Here is an 18,486-nt window from a genome sequence, read left to right on the forward strand (position 1 = left end):
GATCCGTTACTGATGACACAATGTTGCAAAAACAGTTCACATCCATTAAAAACTGAAGCACAAAAGAGAGAAAGTTTTGAGTCTTTTTATTGATCTCCTTCAGCGCAGGATGTAGAGATGATTGAAAAGGTGTCTGCTTTTCCCATCAGTAACAACACTGGTGATTATAATTCGAGGAATCATTTGGATCAAACGGGAAAGGGGCCAAACAGGAGACATTAGTCTATAAAGAAAAAGGTGCAACTGGGCGCTTCAAACACAGAGGTGACTGAAAAACCAAAGTAATATATTCTGATGACAAACAATCACCCTCTAACCATAGGCACATGTGTAAAACCAGTGAAACAAGTCTTAACCAGCAATGATTGGAGTTAAAATGTCCTTTCAGTTATGTCATCCACTTCCAGGAGGTGCCTACGGATAAACAGCAACGAGTGGGGTAAAAAGAAAAAGAAAAAAGAAATAAAACACCACACAAGTTGCTTCTCCATTAAATGTTTACAGGGAGTTTGAAGCATCTCACACACAAAGCTGGAGAAACCTTCCAACTTTGATGACAGTAAATATGGGGGCATAACGATGTTAGACATTTGGGCAAATCAGCCACGATACCAAAAAATAATCATCTCATGTGTGGCTTCAGGCTTACAGCTTCTCCACGCGAGCGGACATCAAGCATTTTCCGTTTAAAGACTCTTTAGCATCATAGTGTTAAAACATAATACACTTGAAATAGCTTGTCCTTTCAGTGGCTGTACCAGTGAGCTCGCACTTAATGACGAACCCCTCTTCACTTAACAGCAGCACGTCATCATCACCCCCCCACCCACCCCAATCTAAACCTGCTGTTTCACCATAAGATCAACTCAATCTCTGACATTTTAATACCTTTTATATTTTATGTAGGCAGCATCTTTCTGGTGCCTACAGCTGACTTTAACAAAGGTGGGGCAGCTACTGTGGGGAAAAAAAGAAAAGAAAAAAGAAAAGGGTTGACTTCTCTCTCAGCTGGCACAGGAGTTAAAAACACCTGCAAATAAAACCTGGTATGCGCATAACAAACTGTACAAAGCTGCTGCTGCTTCAGTTACAGAACACAAAAACAAAAATGAGCATATTTACAAATGTACAAAGGGAGAAACCATCGTCATCACAAACAGTTCACCAGGAAATGACTTCAGGTCACAGAATCAGCAGCCATCAGCTGACTGCCAGGGCGGTAGCACGTTGGGAGAGTGTCAGAGATCGGGGTGCGCAAAGCTGAGGTGAAGCCGCCGAACCTGCAGTGAGGAAGATGAGGAGCGGGCAGGACTCCTGGGTGAGATGCTGGTTCAAAAACAGAATAAGGGGTTTTAGCCCCGTCCATTCCTCCCCTCGCTCCAGGCTCTCCTGCTCATCTTCACACGCCGTTCGCACTGATCTTGCTCTTCTGGGTTCCTTCTATTGCCGCTTTGGCCTGTGGAAAAGATTGGAAGAGTGTTTAAACATTATCATCTCCTACTGAACATGTATCAAGACAAAACAAATTTCTTCTTAACGCTGTTAATAAGTCTGCAGTGACCCAAGAAATACAATGGACACAGTGACGTTGTTGCCTGGGTCAAACGAGTTGCAGCATGGTGCCCAGACACTGAGAAAACACGGCAAACACATTGAAGAATATGCAATTCTGAAGAATTTACGGCCATGAGCTGTCGGTAGATAAAGAAGCCCATACACCTAGACCTGTGGCTTGACTTGGCCTTTTACACACTAGCCGTGAATGTATTAACAATCCATAAAGAGCGGAAGATGTTTGCAGGAAAGAGGTAAAAAGATGTCTGCTTCTTTGTGTATTTGGAGCCCATGATTTGTGTGATCTTCCAAATGTAGAAAAAAATATTTTTAAAACATCTGCACAAAAAAAAATCCCAATAATACACCCAAATAACAGTGCATTTCTTTAACTTCAGTGTCTAAAATGTCAAAACTTAAGGCACAAATCCAATCTCCCCTTAGGTATGTTCTTATGGTTTCCCCACACTAATGCTATTTTTAGACTGCCTCAGGATGTTACAGTAAACCTTCCTGTTGGCCGTCTCACTCTGGGGGGCAGGGTGAGCAAATGGTGCTCTGCACAACTGAAAGTTGAGAGAAAAAGCTCATCACCTGACATCACTCACACCTTGCACAAACTGCAGCACAGTACAATCTCTCTGGAGCTTAAAGAACACCTCGAATCAGCAGCCAGGAGTGAATAGTTCACCACTAATCAGCTCTGAAAGCGCTCAGTTAGGCCCAGACTTTGCAAAGGCATCATTAACATGTTTCACTGATTTATCATGACGGATAAAAATGATTTCACGTCTTTAAAACATAAATAAACAAAGGAGAAATCAAACGACCAGGACTCATGGCAGTCATTAACATTTGAAATTAGACTCGTTTGAAAGATGCTAAAAATAAGATGAAAAAAAATCCGTACAAGGAATCTTAAAATGTCTTTACACATCTTGGGAGGACTGACTTTAAAAGATAAATGTGACTGTGTGACAGTCACAGGTCGTTTTCAGATATTTTTAACCCTCACGGATTAATTTATTATTCTGTGTCTATGTTTTATTCTGCTTTCAGTGATTACCTAAAAGATTTATCATAAGAGCACGTCAATCGCATGTTCAGGTCAGTGTGACAGACGAATGAGACCAAAGTGGGAAGAAATTACTGGAAACCATTCAGGTTTCTGTGGACACTCACCTGAAGGACTTCAGCAGGAGTCAGAGGTTTGTCTGACACGGCTGGAGCTTTGTCTCTCACTTCCTCTGCCTAAAAGTCGATAGAGGAGAAGAAAAATATGATAAATATATCATTAGAGAATAATAATGGATACAACTGACTGGCTTTATGTCCTGTGTTGGGAGGTATAAATGACGATTAGTAATTTATTTTGTCCCTTATATCTCAGAAAATATCCATGCACTCAAGTATGCCTAAAAATGGGCAGCAGAGCTCCTCCAGCATGAAAATAAAGTTTTGGTCTTGAGGAGGAAATCTCTGCAGACCTGCAGCTTTGGCCCAATTTCCTGTGTCATAAATACAGTTCATCTGATCTCGTGCTCATGTGTGTTGTTGGGGTTCAGTGTTTGGTTTTGTTAGGCGTGCACTGACCGGTCTGTCTTTGATGATGAGTGCAGGGTCTGCCAACCTGTCGCTGCTGACTGGGACTGTATTTGCTACTGGGTTTTCCTCTGGAGTAACACCAACCTTCTGCAGACCAACCAACAAATATGAGGTGAGAAGAACACATCTAAAATCATAAACTGCTCTGGTTTAATTTGATTATCATTCTCTTTCTCAGATGTGCTCTATTTCACATTCAAAACCTGTTTTTATATTTCCAGCTTTTTACTTTCTACTCTGTTCTTTTGGTTGTATTTAAAACAGTTTTTATTTCCATCATGATTAGCAAAGACGATCCTGTTTTTTTTTTTTTTTTTAAACAGCTGGAGTGTTAAGCGTTGTGCAGCTTTCTCTGGCCGACTGATAGGTCAGTGAATTAAGTTGTAGGATTTTAAATTGTCTGCAAAGGACGAACCTCGATCTTAGGAACAGGCGGGATGACGTGGGGTTTGGGTTTGAGGTCTGTCAGGTACATGGCTCTGGAGAGCAGCAGCAGCGATGGAGGAACGTTCTCATTCAGGTGCAGGTCCAGCCACTAGATGAGAGAAAAACATTTATGAAACGAGATTACTGGAAAGGTATAAAAGGTTTGCTTTTGATTAAAAGGTTTTTTCTAATTAGCTCTGATATTTGGATCAGACGTCGACCTGATCCTGACTTTAAGAACTGGATGGAAAAATCGGTGGTGGTGAGATTGTCTCATTAATTTAGATCTGTGTTGTTGTAAACACCAATAACTTTTTTATTTATTTTATTCTGTTATTTCCTCATTTTCCTTTATTATTTTTCCAATTAAAACCCATTCAGTGCATTTATATTCTTGGATGCCTGTATTTGTAAGGATTTATTTTGCAAAGTTGGCAAACCTGCTAATATTAAATGGTAAATGGTAAATGGCCTGTATTTATATAGCGCTTTACTAGTCCCTAAGGACCCCAAAGCGCTTTACATATCCAGTCATCCACCCATTCACGCACACATTCACACACTGGTGATGGCAAGCTACATTGTAGCCACAGCCACCCTGGGGCGCACTGACAGAGGCGAGGCTGCCGGACACTGGCGCCACCGGGCCCTCTGACCACCACCAGTAGGCAACGGGTGAAGTGTCTTGCCCAAGGACACAACAACCGAGACTGTCCAAGCCGGGGCTCGAACCGGCAACCTTCCGATTACAAGGCGAACTCCCAACTCTTGAGCCACGATCGATATTAGTCTCAACAGGCTGAAAAGCAGATCCAATAACTGGACCAATAGCTTGCCATCATGTCCTACAGTACTCCTCATTTTTCTCCAAGATGAACTTGTCTTCAAGAGCAAATCTGAACCATTTTGCTCCAGCTGACCTCAAACAGCGGTGTCTGTGGGCGACTCCCAACTGAACGCTTAAAGAAAACACGTTAAAAACCGGCTGCTCACCTGCTGCATCTGCTCACGAAGCTGATCTGTAGTAAGACCGAGAGACCTCATCCCACGAATGCGGCACGCTGCCTGCAACTCTGACACACTCATGGCCGCCACACCCTCGGCTGCAATCATCTGTGAAGGGATGAAAGAGGAAGTGAAAAACTGAAGCATGAGAAAAGTTACTCTTTAGCTTGATCAACGTATGTCTAGCAGCTGTGTACATATGCAGCACAGTAAAAAGAGGATATATTTGGTGTTTCAGAACTTTCTACCTTAAAAGGAAACATTGTAGTAAAACTGATCTGAAACAAGTCAAGTCAGAGACATTTATTACAGATTTACTTCTTGTTAAAGATGTACTATTTTTATGTGCAGTAACATCAGACACTAAGTAAAGCAGGAAAGAAGAGAAAGGGATAATCTGATCATAACTGGCAGATGATTAAACCCAGCCTGTGATGTCACCTGAGATGATTAATGGTTGTTTAGTTTTACAGCCTTTGTGTATCTCTCCTAGTCACAGCTGTAAACTTGTGGTAACGAGCTTTCAGTCTCACCTCATCGTCCGACTTGATGGCTCTGAGTTTCATCATCAGCTGAAAGCGCAGCAAGTTGTTGGTGCCAATAGGCTGCAGCTCCAACAGTTTGCACAGAGCCACCAGCTGGGGGCGCTCCAGGTGCTCCAGCGTCAGCTCGTCCTCAAACAGCTTGGAGAAGCGGACAATGTCCTTCGTTTGGGGTTGCTCTCCTGTGCCCCGAACCTGAAATGGAAAGTTACGGACGCATTACTATAGTAAAGCTTCTTCAGTCATCCCTCAAACACGTGACAGCGGATCAGTAACAACGTTAGAGCAACGAGTTTGCTGTCATTCACCTCCTGAACGTATTTGGAGAAGCGCTGCGCCTCATCGTCCGACTTTGCTTTATTCCTTCGAGCCATCTCAGCGATCGTCTCCTGCAGAAACTTAGCCAGCTCCAGCTTCGCAGCCAGACCTTTCTTCTGCTTCTCCTCCTGCAGGATGACAACAATTGTTTAAAAATGCAAGGCAACAAGCAAAGAGAGGCTAAAGAAACTATGTCCTTAAAGTTTAGAGAGGAAAACATTTTGGGGAAGAGATCAGAGTGATGCGACAAGATCATCTGAGAAGGGGGGGAAAACAAAACAAAACACAGTCTCTGATTGATTATGTTTAGCTGCATTTAACACCCATTATATATATTATACGGAAACCATAGAGCTTTTTATGGGAAACTAATTTATGCTTCAGTATAGGTATCAGGAAGAATGTTTAGGATAAGAAGCTTTTACAGCTCAATAAAAAGGAAGCCCACATTTTCCCTTTGACAGCATTTTGCTTACTGCAAATAATAAAATGTATATCACAGTAAGTTGAGTTTACATTTGGCTTGGACTTTCCCTGACATTGCTTTTAACGCTGTTTTACTCTTTTCTTTAATTGTTATTATTGTTAACTAAGTTTCAGAGAGCAGACACCTCCAAGCTGCCTAGCAGCATGACAACATATCTCTGAATCATTCAGCTGTGCTCCAGAACAACCACGCAGGATCAGAGATAACAGGGCGCACACAACAGAAACTTTCAGTGCGTGAGGGAAGACGGCGTTTAACACATCAGAAATGATGATGCAGTTTAAGAAAGACCGATATCAGAACAGGTCATAGGAATAGTTACAGTTGTTGACAGATGCACCTACTTAACACATAAAAAGTTAAAAGGTTGTCTGCTGACAACATGTTAAAAAACAAAACATTTAGAGTTTACATTGTGCTTATAAATGCCAGACACGTGTCTCAGAGTAAACTATCAAGATTAGATCAAGTAAGCAGCCTGCTGGAGTCACGTCTGAAAGGTTATATAATCCCAATGAACCCTATTATAAGTTCACTCAGGCAGCAGAGTGTGTGTATGGGTATGTGTGTGTGTGCATGCCTTTTTGGTCTCCGTCTCAAAGGTGGAGGGCAACATCTCTGGGAACAGTTTGAGGAAGACGGGAAGAAGGAACTCCATGAAGGGGACGATGATAAACACCATGAAGGGCACCAGACGGAAGAGGTCAGCACAGGTCCTCATCAGCTGCAACAAACAGAAACAGTGCAAGACAACAGTATTTATGCTGTGGTGCTGCTGACTGTGGGTCCTTCCACAGCAGAGGTAGAAGAGGGACAGCCATGGACGAGGGGTCCTATAAAAGCACAGATCAAAGTTTACAGTTTAACTGTCAGGGATGCACCAATATGATATTTGTCTGACAGCGACCGAGGGTACGTCCAGAGGTACACTTTAACCATAACAGTGAAGAAATGCTGGCCAATCAAAAGCCCACAAATGATAATACAGCACACAGTCTGAAATCAAAAGTAAAAGGAGATAAAGGTACACACCTTTGACATCGTTTCTGTGTAAACACAGAAAATGAATATTAAAATGCATTTCAAGATGCACAGAGGTTTAACAAAATACCTGCATACGTGTGGACGTAGCCCATGCATCTGTGATAAGGTGCAAATTTATGGGTGCTATCTACTTTCTCTTCCATGCTCAACTGTGGCTGGTGATGCAGCAGAACTAGTTCACGAGTTGCTATGCCAGGAAGAATAAGGACCGCCAGCTGCAGTTCAAGATGGAGGACATGTGTGACCATGGCTGTTTCCCAGCTTCACCAACAATAACTGTACCTGAAGCGCTACACATGTCATCAGGAAAAGTAAACCAACTGACAGTTTCTGTCAAATATTGATGTAGACTTGCTGGCACTGTGAGGACATAAACGGCCCTCAGCTTGTCAGTCAAACTGGCTATTTCCATTATCATACATACATATACACACACACATACACACACACACACACACACACACCGGTCAGCGATTCTCTGCGCGATCAACCTCTCATATGTTTAAGCTTGCTGCGGGAGATTTCACTTGTCATGTTTGCATAGTAAGCTAACGATTGATAAGACGATGTCAGAGGAATTGGTGCGCAAATTATCATCACTCACCAATCAGTGCTGTCGCTCTCTATACACAGTTCGCGCGATTGCAAAGTGAAAGCAAAAAACAAGCGCAAATTAAAACGTGATTTCAATATGTCACATATTGACAGTGGCTCATCGACGCCAATGACATAATTACCCAGCTACATTTCCGAAAGAATGCAAAAGCATTGACATATTGTAGCGGGTCAGGGCTGTTCGGGGTTCTGTTTGTAGTTATGTTTTGTGTACGTTGCCATGGTGACGGGTGACGCCCTCTCGCTGCGACAGTGTGTCCTTCCGGGGTCAGAGGGCGCCCTGTGTGTTGTTGTTGCTGTGCTGTTGCCGCGCTGAGCAGTTAGCTAGCGGCAGTGTTCTTCTGCAGATGTCAATAAACGGCTGTGCTCCCTGGCTAGCTCACGGGAAGCAAGACCAAACGATACCTCCGTCTCCTCCTTGTCTGAGCTCGCCACATTGGTGTCAGAAGTGGGATAGCTCACCCTCGCTGTAATGGAGAGAGACATTCAGAGGCTGGAGCAAGCTGTCGAGGAGAACATTCCCCGCTTGGGAAACTGGCGATTGAAGAGAGAGGGTGTGAGTGGCCATGCAAGTCCCCCGACGGGTCCCGATAGCGCGAGCGCACCGCGGCGGCGGCCCGTCGCGACACATGCTAGGGCAATGCTTCATGGGTTACCTCTGTCGACCCACACGCCGAGCCCCCAACCGTAGCAGTCATGCCTACCACGCCAGTTAAGGCACCTGGATATTTGCAGGACTTTGTGTGGGGTAATGGGGTCGTCGGGGACGACTGACCCCTTAGGTGGGGGCTATGTATCGGGTCAGGGCTGTTCGGGGTTCTGTTTGTACAGTTATGTTTTGTTTATGTTGCCATAGTGACGGGTGACGCCCTCTCGCTGCTGCGGTGTGTCCTTCCGGGGTCAGAGGGCGCCCTATGTGTTGTTGTTGTTGCTGTGCTGTTGCCGCGCTGAGCAGTTAGCTAGCAGCAGTGTTCTTCTGCAGATGTCAATAAACGGCTGTGCTCCCTGGCTAGCTCACGGGAAGCAATACCAAACGACACCTCCGTCTCCTCCTTGTCTGAGCTCGCGACAATATATTTTTCCTTCCTACAAAGCCCGACTGGAAAAATCGCTAGCCCCGGGACGTCGGGCTAGCGATTTTGCAAGCCCTGTATCTGATTGAGGAATCACTCATCTGTGGGAAAGAGTTTATTACAGAGAAATGGCTCTTTCCAAAATAAAAGCTATACTATACGCTTCTTCTGGGCTATATTCTCAGCAGCATATTGTAGCGGGTCAGGGCTGTGTTTGTACAGTTATGGTTTTTTTTATGTTGCCATAGTGACGCCCTCTCGCTGCGACAGTGTGTCCTTCCGGGGTCAGAGGGCGCCCTGTGTGTTGTTGTGCAGTTGCCGCGCTGAGCAGTTAGCTAGCGGCAGTGTTAATAAATGGCTGTGCTCCCTGGCTAGCTCACGGGAAGCAATACCAAATGACACCTTCGTCTCCTCCTTGTCTGAGCTCGCCACATTGGTGTCAGAAGTGTGATGATGGTGGCACCCCATGTTCTGACCCGAGTGACTTTTCCCCCGCCGGTCGTGACCGGCCAGTGCGCCAAAAGAAGGCACCTGGACATTTGCAGGACTTTGTGTGGGGTAATGGGGTCGTCGGGGACGACTGACCCCTTAGGTGGGGGCTATGTAGCGGGTCAGGGCTGTTTGGGGTTCTGTTTGTACAGTTATGTTTTGTTTATGTTGCCATAGTGACGGGTGACGCCCTCTCGCTGCGGCGGTGTGTCCTTCCGGGGTCAGAGGGCGCCCTGTGTGTTGTTGTTGCTGTGCGGTTGCCGCGCTGAGCAGTTAGCTAGCGGCAGTGTTCTTCTGCAGATGTCAATAAACGGCTGTGCTCCCTGGCTAGCTCACGGGAAGCAATACCAAACGACACCTCCGTCTCCTCCTTGTCTGAGCTCGCCACATTGGTGTCAGAAGTGTGATGATGGTGGCACCCCATGTTCTGACCCGAGTGACTTTTCCCCCGCCGGTCGTGACCGGCCAGTGCGCCAAAAGAAGGCACCTGGACATTTGCAGGACTTTGTGTGGGGTAATGGGGTCGTCGGGGACGACTGACCCCTTAGGTGGGGGCTATGTAGCGGGTCAGGGCTGTTTGGGGTTCTGTTTGTACAGTTATGTTTTGTTTATGTTGCCATAGTGACGGGTGACGCCCTCTCGCTGCGGCGGTGTGTCCTTCCGGGGTCAGAGGGCGCCCTGTGTGTTGTTGTTGCTGTGCGGTTGCCGCGCTGAGCAGTTAGCTAGCGGCAGTGTTCTTCTGCAGATGTCAATAAACGGCTGTGCTCCCTGGCTAGCTCACGGGAAGCAATACCAAACGACACCTCCGTCTCCTCCTTGTCTGAGCTCGCCACATTGGTGTCAGAAGTGTGATGATGGTGGCACCCCATGTTCTGACCCGAGTGACTTTTCCCCCGCCGGTCGTGACCGGCCAGTGCGCCAAAAGAAGGCACCTGGACATTTGCAGGACTTTGTGTGGGGTAATGGGGTCGTCGGGGACGACTGACCCCTTAGGTGGGGGCTATGTAGCGGGTCAGGGCTGTTTGGGGTTCTGTTTGTACAGTTATGTTTTGTTTATGTTGCCATAGTGACGGGTGACGCCCTCTCGCTGCGGCGGTGTGTCCTTCCGGGGTCAGAGGGCGCCCTGTGTGTTGTTGCTGTGCGGTTGCCGCGCTGAGCAGTTAGCTAGCGGCAGTGTTCTTCTGCAGATGTCAATAAACGGCTGTGCTCCCTGGCTAGCTCACGGGAAGCAAGACCAAACGACACCTCTGTCTCAACCTTGTCTGAGCTCGCCACAATATTAAATATATCAGGTCCCCATAAGGAGAATCATGTGCTAACGGCTGTCTAAATGAGTCGGGTAAAGTTTGTAGCATGCATGCTTGTTGTTTTTGTCTGCTTCCACTTGTCTTTGCACTAGGATGACGTTGGTGTAAATGTGCAGTCATATTCGTTGTGTTCCCACTAGTGCTGTCAGCGTTAATCTCGTTGAAATGACGTTAACGCCACAACACGGCAAATCTCCGTTAACGAGCTACCCCTGATCGCCCCTTGCGTGGGGCGTTAACGAGCTAACTGCGCTAACACACTAGTTCCCACCCATGTGATTGAGCATTGCGTGGCACATCCAACATACTGTTTTACTTTAGTCCATGATGCGCTTACCTTCAGGGTCATACGTCACATGAAAACCAAAATAATTCCAAACGCCAGATCTGAATGAGGGTGGGGGAGGTTCAATTTGCCATGTTGCAAGGAGAGCTTAACTTCTGTCTCGCTAGCTTGCCCTGCGCTCTTCCTTCTGACGATGCTGTCTGTGTGTGTGTGTGTGTGTGTGTGTGTGTGTGTGTGTGTGTGTATATATATATATATATATATATATATATATATATATATATATATATATATATATATGAATGAGAGAGAGAGAGAGAGACAGAGATACATAGATTGATAGATTCCTGTATAATATATGTGATCACAACTGTACCTTCTTGGTTGCTAAAATAGTTTGGTCATTAGAGATATAATAACATGACAAGCTGTGAAATCACACGAGTTGTGTATATATTTAGACATTCGGCAGGCGTATAAAACCTCTGTAGTGCTGCTGTTAGGTGAAAACAACCATTAAAAGAAAAAAAAAATATACACTTATTCAGCCTCATAGCTGTAGCACACTAAATGGCTTCAGCTTTAGGAGTAAATAGGCGTGTACAGGTTCTTGATAAAATACAGACCGTGATATTTCTCTGAATCCCAAAACACCAACTACACTGGGGATTAGTGTTTAAACAGTCAATCCTTAACGCACAGCAGGTCAGGCAGTCAGAGACAGGACATATTTAATGGCAGGATTTCATGCCACAGATTATATTTAACGTCATTCAGGATTTTCAGAGTCACTGAACAAAGACTGTAAAACCTCACATCCATCGTCCTCAGCTCCTTCTGACACAAAGCCAGTGAGCTGGGTGTGAAATGAATCTCAGTAACAGGACAGAAAGGGTGGTGGTGGAAGGGGATTGGATGACTCAAGCTGAGTGTTTGAAAATGAGTAGAAACCAGACAAACTACTGCTGCACCCAGACTGCAGCCTATTACAGCACATCACAGCAGGATAAACACAACAGCCTGCAAATTATGCAGGACAGAGCTGTGGAAAGATGGCTTCAAAGCTGTGAGATGGAAACTAAACGTAAGCATTTTCAAAAAACAAAAACTAAACTCACGCTACAATCCTGAAAACCCTAAAGACTAAAATTAGTCAGACTAATCCAACATTTAAGCTCCCTTACCCTTCTCCTCTCCCTGCGTGTGAGCACTTGTCCATGCAGCAGCCTCCACACCATCCTGCCAGCAATCTTGGTGTCGATACCGAGTAACCGGAAGCCGTTGTAGTAATGCTTCAACTCATCCACGAACCTCTGATACAGAGACTTCTTCACGAGTGCCTTGTCCTTAACCGGAGCAACGGTGGCTGCAGCGGCTGTTGGTGCTGGAGGGGCAGCAGATGGAGGTTGGGACTGAGGCGCAGCAGCTGGAGAGTCCTTTTTATCTCCTGAAGAAGCATCGTGAGCAGCAGCAGGTGGTGGTAGTGGTGAAGTCTTAGTGTCCTCCTGCTTTATGTCCTGGAGCCAAACACCTGAGCTGTGTAGGGAGCGAGTGAGGAGGACAGAGCTGTGGCTACGACCAAGGGGGTGGCCACGGAAACAGTGATGGTGACCATAGCGGGAGGACCTGAGTGGGAACGAAGGCGAGACGTGGCAAGGAGGGACTACGTGGAGATAGGCTTTGGAAGACAAGGAGGAGCAGCTGTGCCTCTTGGATAACAAATATGATCCCCTGTTGACAGAGAAAAAACAAAAACTGCTTAGACAATACTTTCCTTAAATGTATGTTTTAGTGACGGATGAGACCATCAATAACACAACGTTATGTTACTGAATACAAACACAGAATAGCTTCTGGTTCAGATTGCTGTAAATGAACTCCTCTGGATTTAAATCAGAGGGGGGGGGGGGGGGAGTCAAATATACAGCTAGCAATCCAGAAGTGGACTCAAATTGTCCAACCGGGCCGACCGGATAGCTTTACAATATGTGAATGTTTCAAATTTCAATAAGAGGCTCATTTTATTTGAACTGTGGTGTGGGCACTGACTGCACTACCACACAGGAGATAAAGTTTAGGTCTAAAATCATCTGTCTGTGAAGCTTTAAAACCTCAAAAAGCTCCACTGTGACATTTAAACGATGTTTGTTAAGTTAGTGGGTGATGAATTAAACGTAGATGTTTTCTGAGTGGAACTTTTACTCATAAAAACCAGAAAAAAAATATTTCTGAAAAATAAGGAATTTGTGCAAACATCCCCCACAAAATGACCCATTTTTACTGCTCTTAGACTGGACTCTTATTTTGAAAGTGGGACTGTCGTTAACCAGTAAGGTCAAGCTAATTTTGTGGAAACCTCTGACGTCATTCAGCCATGTCAGACAGACTCTCTATTATTAATTATCCTAAATCTAGTATGTCTGGTTTGAACTAGCAGGATAGTGAAGTCACAACATACAACAAGGTACCCTGGTGAAAACTTGAAAAAAGCTAATGTTTAGAAGAAAAAAAAAAAGTCTATTAACCAATTCTATATACCGTAATTGTCGGGCTATAAGCCGCTACTTTTTGCACAAGCTTTGAACCCTGCGGCTTTTAGTCAGGTGCGGCTTTTCTATGGATTTTCCATGATTTTTGTGATATCGTAAGACGATTTGTTTTGTTTGTTCCGCTGTTGTACGGCACTACGTTGCCTGGCGGAAGGATCGGGGTTCAAGAGTGGTATGTTAGTCACATGTCCGTCCGCCAGGCAACGTAGTGCCGTACGAAGTAGCGCGAAAAACAAACTTCAAAGTAGCGCTACGCATTCAGCGGGAGGCGTGGATGACGAGCGGCGATAAACTTGCGAAAAGCAAGTTATGCCCAACTCCACCGGTGGATTCTGACAGCGTGGAAAAGATCCACGATCACCAACGGATTTTGAAGGGCTGGACTGCTGCATGATGGAGAGGAGGACACCGCCACGGCCCTTCTGAGGGTGTTCGACTCTGACACTGACAACGAGGATTTCTTTGGTTTTGAAAGTGACAACGAAGGAGAGAAGCGGAGAGTGGATGACGAAGCCATCCTGAGCCTGTTCGTTTCCGACATTGGAGAAGAGGACTTTGGTGGTTTTAGTGCGCAGGAAGAAGAGAAAGATGGTGGTGAATGACTGACTTTTCTTCTTGTTAAAGCCGTGTCACTGCACCTGAGCCTAAAAGGTAGTCCGAATCTATTTTTCTGGTGTGCTGTAGGTTACTGTTATGTACTACATGTGCAAATATGTACCCATAACTTGTTTTTCAAAATATTAATAAAAGGGGTGTGTCTCCAAACAGCCATCTCTTTCCTGACAATTCCCTTTGTGCATATTCTCTTACATATGATGAGTCAACATTGAAACACCTGCGGCTTTTAGTCAGGTGCGGCTAATGTATGTACAAAACAGGATTTTCCCCTGATTTTAGCTTGTGCGGCTAATATTCAGGTGCGCTTTGTAGTCCGGGAAATACGGTACTAAGGGGGACGAGGGGAAGTGATCTCAAACTTTACCTTTTATACGACATATCGTTTATCAGCTATAAAGCTGTCATTAAACAGCAATTACACCCATAATAACAGCCGAACAGAAACTACTTCCAGCTCGCAGAATTGTACACATATCTGCGTTCACATTCACTCTAAAAATATTTGGATGAATCACCACATCACTCGTTCAGCTCCTTCTAGGAAACCTTCATCTGTTTCTGAAAATTTCTTATTGTTTTAGCAACGCTTTCAGAGGGATACTGAATCTTCCGGCAGTCCCTGGAATCCAATGAACCCCCGCAATGAAACACCACTTCCTCCTCCAAACACCATCATTGCTACTATACACACATGAATGCAGAGGCCTTTTCTCACTTCTGTAGGCTTTTGTGTAAGTGTCAAGCACTGTTTGAGGTCACAGTTTACCTCCATATACCTCCAGAAAGAGCCTCTGCTAGCAAATACATATTAATGCAGTTTAAGAATGGACTCTTCACAGTTTGGGGAGCAAACATAAGGTCACAGTTTGCCCCCAGGACACTCCCCCGACCTCAAACAGTGCCTGCTACTAAATGTACATTAGGCACTGCCTGAGGGTAACCACCCTCTGAGAAGCTGTCCTGATGACTACACACCTTCAAGTGCTTTTCAGTTAACAATGGGAACTGTAACCAACTGCATACTTATCTAAGGACCCTTAAAACTCTTGTCTAAGACCTAAACTTATTCAGAGTTCTTGCAGTCCAGACACGAAATCAGTTTATTCTTCCAACAGTTCTCAGAATTATGGAAAAAGTTCATCTGACGCTAATATTAGATGAGGATGTTATCCCCCCCTCTGGTATGTACGCACATGAAACAGTGGCAACCCATCTTCTTATATTTATTTATTTATTTATTTATTTTTTAAATGCACACTGTTTACCTGCAGGATGCACAAAAAGTTTACAAACAAACTGACCTGCCCTTTCTGTTCTTGGATCAAGAATGGGTTATATAGTTAACTATATAACTGTATGACTACACTCTCCTGCAACACAGCAGAATGCAACAGAGAGCTGATACTGACTATCAGTGACACGTGAAGTTATTTTGGTGACACTGACGTTTACACTGAAACAGCACATATGCATTTTTGTTGTTTTTCCACAGTAGCTACACATTCAGACCAGAGGACAACTACTTTAGATTAGCCTGAGTTTAGAGTTTTCTGTCTACTTTAATGATGGTCCTGTTGGTGTCTCAAATTCAAATTTTTATTTGTCACGTACAGTCATACACAGTACGATATGTAGTGAAATGCTTGGACAACTGCTCGTGACCTAAAGAAAACAAAAAAGGAAAAGGCTATGAATAAGAAAGGAAATAAATATGAAAAATTAAAAAGGGTAAATTTAACTAGGAAGGAATAAAATATAAATTAAGGTTAAAAATGAAATAACTGTACAACACAAATTAGAATGAAGGGTAAATTTAACTGGGAAGAATAAGATAAAGATAAATATATAAATTAAAGTTGAAAATAAAATAACTGTACAACAAAATACACAATATAGAACTATATAAGAATGTATGAAGAAATCTAAATATAAATAAATATATACACAATAACAGCAGCTGTACAAGTATTAACCGGAAATGAAGAATATAGTGACCAGTGTTGTGCAAAACCAAAGTCCAGAAAGTCCAGTGTGTGTGTAAGAACTGTATGTGTGGGTCAGTACTGTGTGGTGGTGTGATTGAGAGACCGTATCGCCTGCGGGAAGAAGCTCCTCCTCAGTCTCTCTGTGTTGGTCTTCAGGGAGTGGAATCGCTTTCCTGACCTCAACAGAGAGAACAGTCTGTTGTTGGGATGGCTGAGGTCCTTCACGATCTTCCTGGCCTTGGTCCAGCACCGCCTGCTGTAGATTGAGTGCAGGTCAGGGAGCTCGGAGCGGATGGTGCGCTCAGCTGACCGCACAACCCTCTGTAGAGCTCGTCTGTCCTGCATGGTGCTGTTCCCGAACCAGGTTAAGATGTTTCCCGCCAGGATGCTCTCTATGGTGCACGAGTAAAAGTTCCTGAGCACCTTGGAGGGCAGTTGGAAGTCTCTCAAGCATCTGAGGTGGTAGAGACGCTGTCGGGCCTTTTTCACCACGGTGTTGATGTGACAGGACCATGACAGGTCCTGCGTGATGTGAACTCCGAGGTATTTGAAGCTGTCCACTCTCTCCACTGGGCACTCGTTGATGACGGGGGTCTGGTAGTTCCTCTCCTGCTTAGTGCTGAAGTCCACTATCAGCTCCTTTGTCTTACTGACGTTTAGAAGGAGGTTGTTCCTCTGGCACCAGTTCTCCAGATTCCTAATCTCCTTCAGGTAGGCCGTCTCGTTGTTATCAGAGATCAGGCCCACCACGACGGTGTCGTCAGCAAACTTGATGATGGTGGTGGAGCTGGTAGTGGCCACACAGTCATATGTGTACAAAGAGTACAGCAGGGGGCTCAGAACACACCCCTGGGGGGCTCCAGTGCTGAGAGTGGTGGAGGCTGAGACAATGTGTGTGTTCTTTACTTTTCCACTAAACCTTAAAAAGTGAAGCATATATTTCCTTCACTATATAAAAAAATGTGTTTCCTTATAAACATGTGTGTCCTTGTGTATTTTTGGCCCTTAAGTAATTTTTTCTGTTGTGGGGTTTCTTTCCCTTACTTTTCGCTTTTGTTTTCCTCATACTTCTTTTTCCTCCTGTAGTTTTTAAAGATTGTCCTCAGGTTTCTGAGTTTGCTCCCTTGTAAGTTAATTTGATTAATTTGAGCGTTTTCTCAAGCAAGTGTAAATATTATCCAGGCTTAAATGTGTTGTTTTAACTCGGTATCAGCATCGATCCTTGTCCAGCACTGGCTCGTGCTCTTTTGTTTACCTGTAGCAGAGCCCAACAACACGCCCCGACTCACAGTTTGCTCCAGCTTACACACAATAAGCGAAAGTATTCGAGCAAAAGTAAAAATAAAACTGTTAGGTACTAAAAGTAAAAGAAACCGTGTCCAACTGACTTACCTTGATCTTGTAACTGCGAGGAGCACCTGGTGACTAAAGACTGCCATTGTAGGGGCAGATTACAGTACTCTGTTAAACGGAGAAACAGCGAGGTTAGAGTTCACTCTTATGGGAACAGAAGTGAGACAGAAAACTACTGTAGTGCTAAAACTAACATTAAGACGACGAGACAGCAAATGAGCCCGATATTATGTAACAACAGTTTTAACGTGACTACTCATCTGAGAGGTACCACAGACTTAACTCTACCAGTTTCCCTAAAAAAATAATCTAACCTAACAGAAGACCTTAAGAACTGAACCCAAACCTTACTCCGCCTCTTTTTAAAGGCAGTAATAAAAGGACGTAACTTGATACCAAAACCAGGAGGGGTAAATTCCCAGGGTAAATTTCCGCCAGAGAAACACAGCCCTACGCTAGGCTAGCCGCTTAGCTAAAGTGAGCTAACCGGCTAACATAGTCGGTTAGCTGCGTTAGCTTAGCCGGCCGGTGCTAACTAAATGGCAGCCCACCAACCTCCAGCGTCGATGACCGAGCTATGGCTGCCGTAGCGGACAGGGCGATGTAAGGTTTCTCGGTAGGACGACAATAATATCCATCCACGGCACTCAATCCATGTAGAAGGGAACGATGAAAGTAACGGCCGGTGTAATGATAAACCCATTTACGGTGGGTTTCTCCGTCGAAAGTGCCCTCAGACGCGACAGGCTTGAGCTTCTTTACTGACAGTGTTTGTGTGTTTGTGCAGCCGTCACAGGCAGCTGCACTGAAATGTCACACCGGACATGCGTAAAGGCTGTGTGAGAAGTGTCAAAGATCGTCTATGCTAGCAAAGATGGCTCACTGTGTGGGCGAAAAAAAAAAGCTTCTGCTCAGTGAAAGAGGGTGTTACCCTTCTTGTATTTATTCATTTTCAGTTTTATGATTTATGGATGCTAGATGACATCTAAAAAAGCACATATAAATCAATGAAATGAAACAATCTTTACTTTCATATTGATGCTGTCAAACGATTTCATAGTGAATGTGTTGTAATCAGTGTAACTAATCTGCAAGACAGTGGTGAGGTGCGCAGTAAGAGTAGCAGATGAATTCAAGGTGGGGCTGGGATTATATCAGGGATCTGCCCTGGGCCCCTTCTTGTGATGTCTCTGTAGACTATAATGTTTGCAGACAACAGTGTAACCTGTA

At 44.6% G+C, this 18,486-nt stretch overlaps 1 protein-coding gene across 3 annotated transcripts; it reads right to left on the bottom strand.

The window, feature by feature from the left end:
* Positions 1-447: 447 nt before the first annotated feature.
* On the bottom strand, positions 448-18,104 carry letm2 (leucine zipper-EF-hand containing transmembrane protein 2). 3 transcript variants are annotated; one of them, XM_085475917.1, is made up of 11 exons: positions 17,812-18,104; positions 17,296-17,364; positions 11,936-12,482; positions 6,518-6,661; positions 5,441-5,578; positions 5,124-5,327; positions 4,579-4,698; positions 3,575-3,694; positions 3,148-3,246; positions 2,737-2,805; positions 448-1,456 (listed from the first exon to the last, which is right to left on the bottom strand). In XM_085475917.1, the coding sequence occupies exons 2-11, from the start codon at positions 17,340-17,342 to the stop codon at positions 1,400-1,402; spliced, it is 1,545 nt and encodes a 514-aa protein (XP_085332043.1). In that variant the 5' UTR covers positions 17,343-17,364; positions 17,812-18,104; the 3' UTR covers positions 448-1,399. The 3 variants fall into 3 exon arrangements, with proteins under 3 accessions (XP_085332043.1, XP_085332045.1, XP_085332044.1); XM_085475919.1 differs by lacking the exon at positions 17,812-18,104 and adding an exon at positions 17,646-17,751; XM_085475918.1 differs by lacking the exon at positions 17,812-18,104 and adding an exon at positions 17,603-17,751.
* Between the last annotated feature and the right edge of the window lie 382 nt (positions 18,105-18,486).

Source organism: Copadichromis virginalis, linkage group LG12 (genome assembly GCF_057382275.1).
Source record: "Copadichromis virginalis isolate Kocher_CV1m ecotype Utaka linkage group LG12, C_Virginalis_male_GT1.1, whole genome shotgun sequence".
NCBI lineage: Eukaryota > Metazoa > Chordata > Actinopteri > Cichliformes > Cichlidae > Copadichromis > Copadichromis virginalis.

Excerpts from the sequence above, each read along its gene's own strand:
- letm2 (XM_085475917.1), bottom strand. The coding sequence starts at position 17,342 with ATGGCAGTCTTTAGTCACCAGGTGCTCCTCGCAGTTACAAGATCAAG. Across the intron at positions 12,483-17,295 it reads CTCGCAGTTACAAGATCAAG|GGGATCATATTTGTTATCCA; the intron begins GTAAGTCAGTTG and ends CTCTGTCAACAG. Across the intron at positions 3,247-3,574 it reads CGCCTGTTCCTAAGATCGAG|AAGGTTGGTGTTACTCCAGA; the intron begins GTTCGTCCTTTG and ends GTTGGTCTGCAG.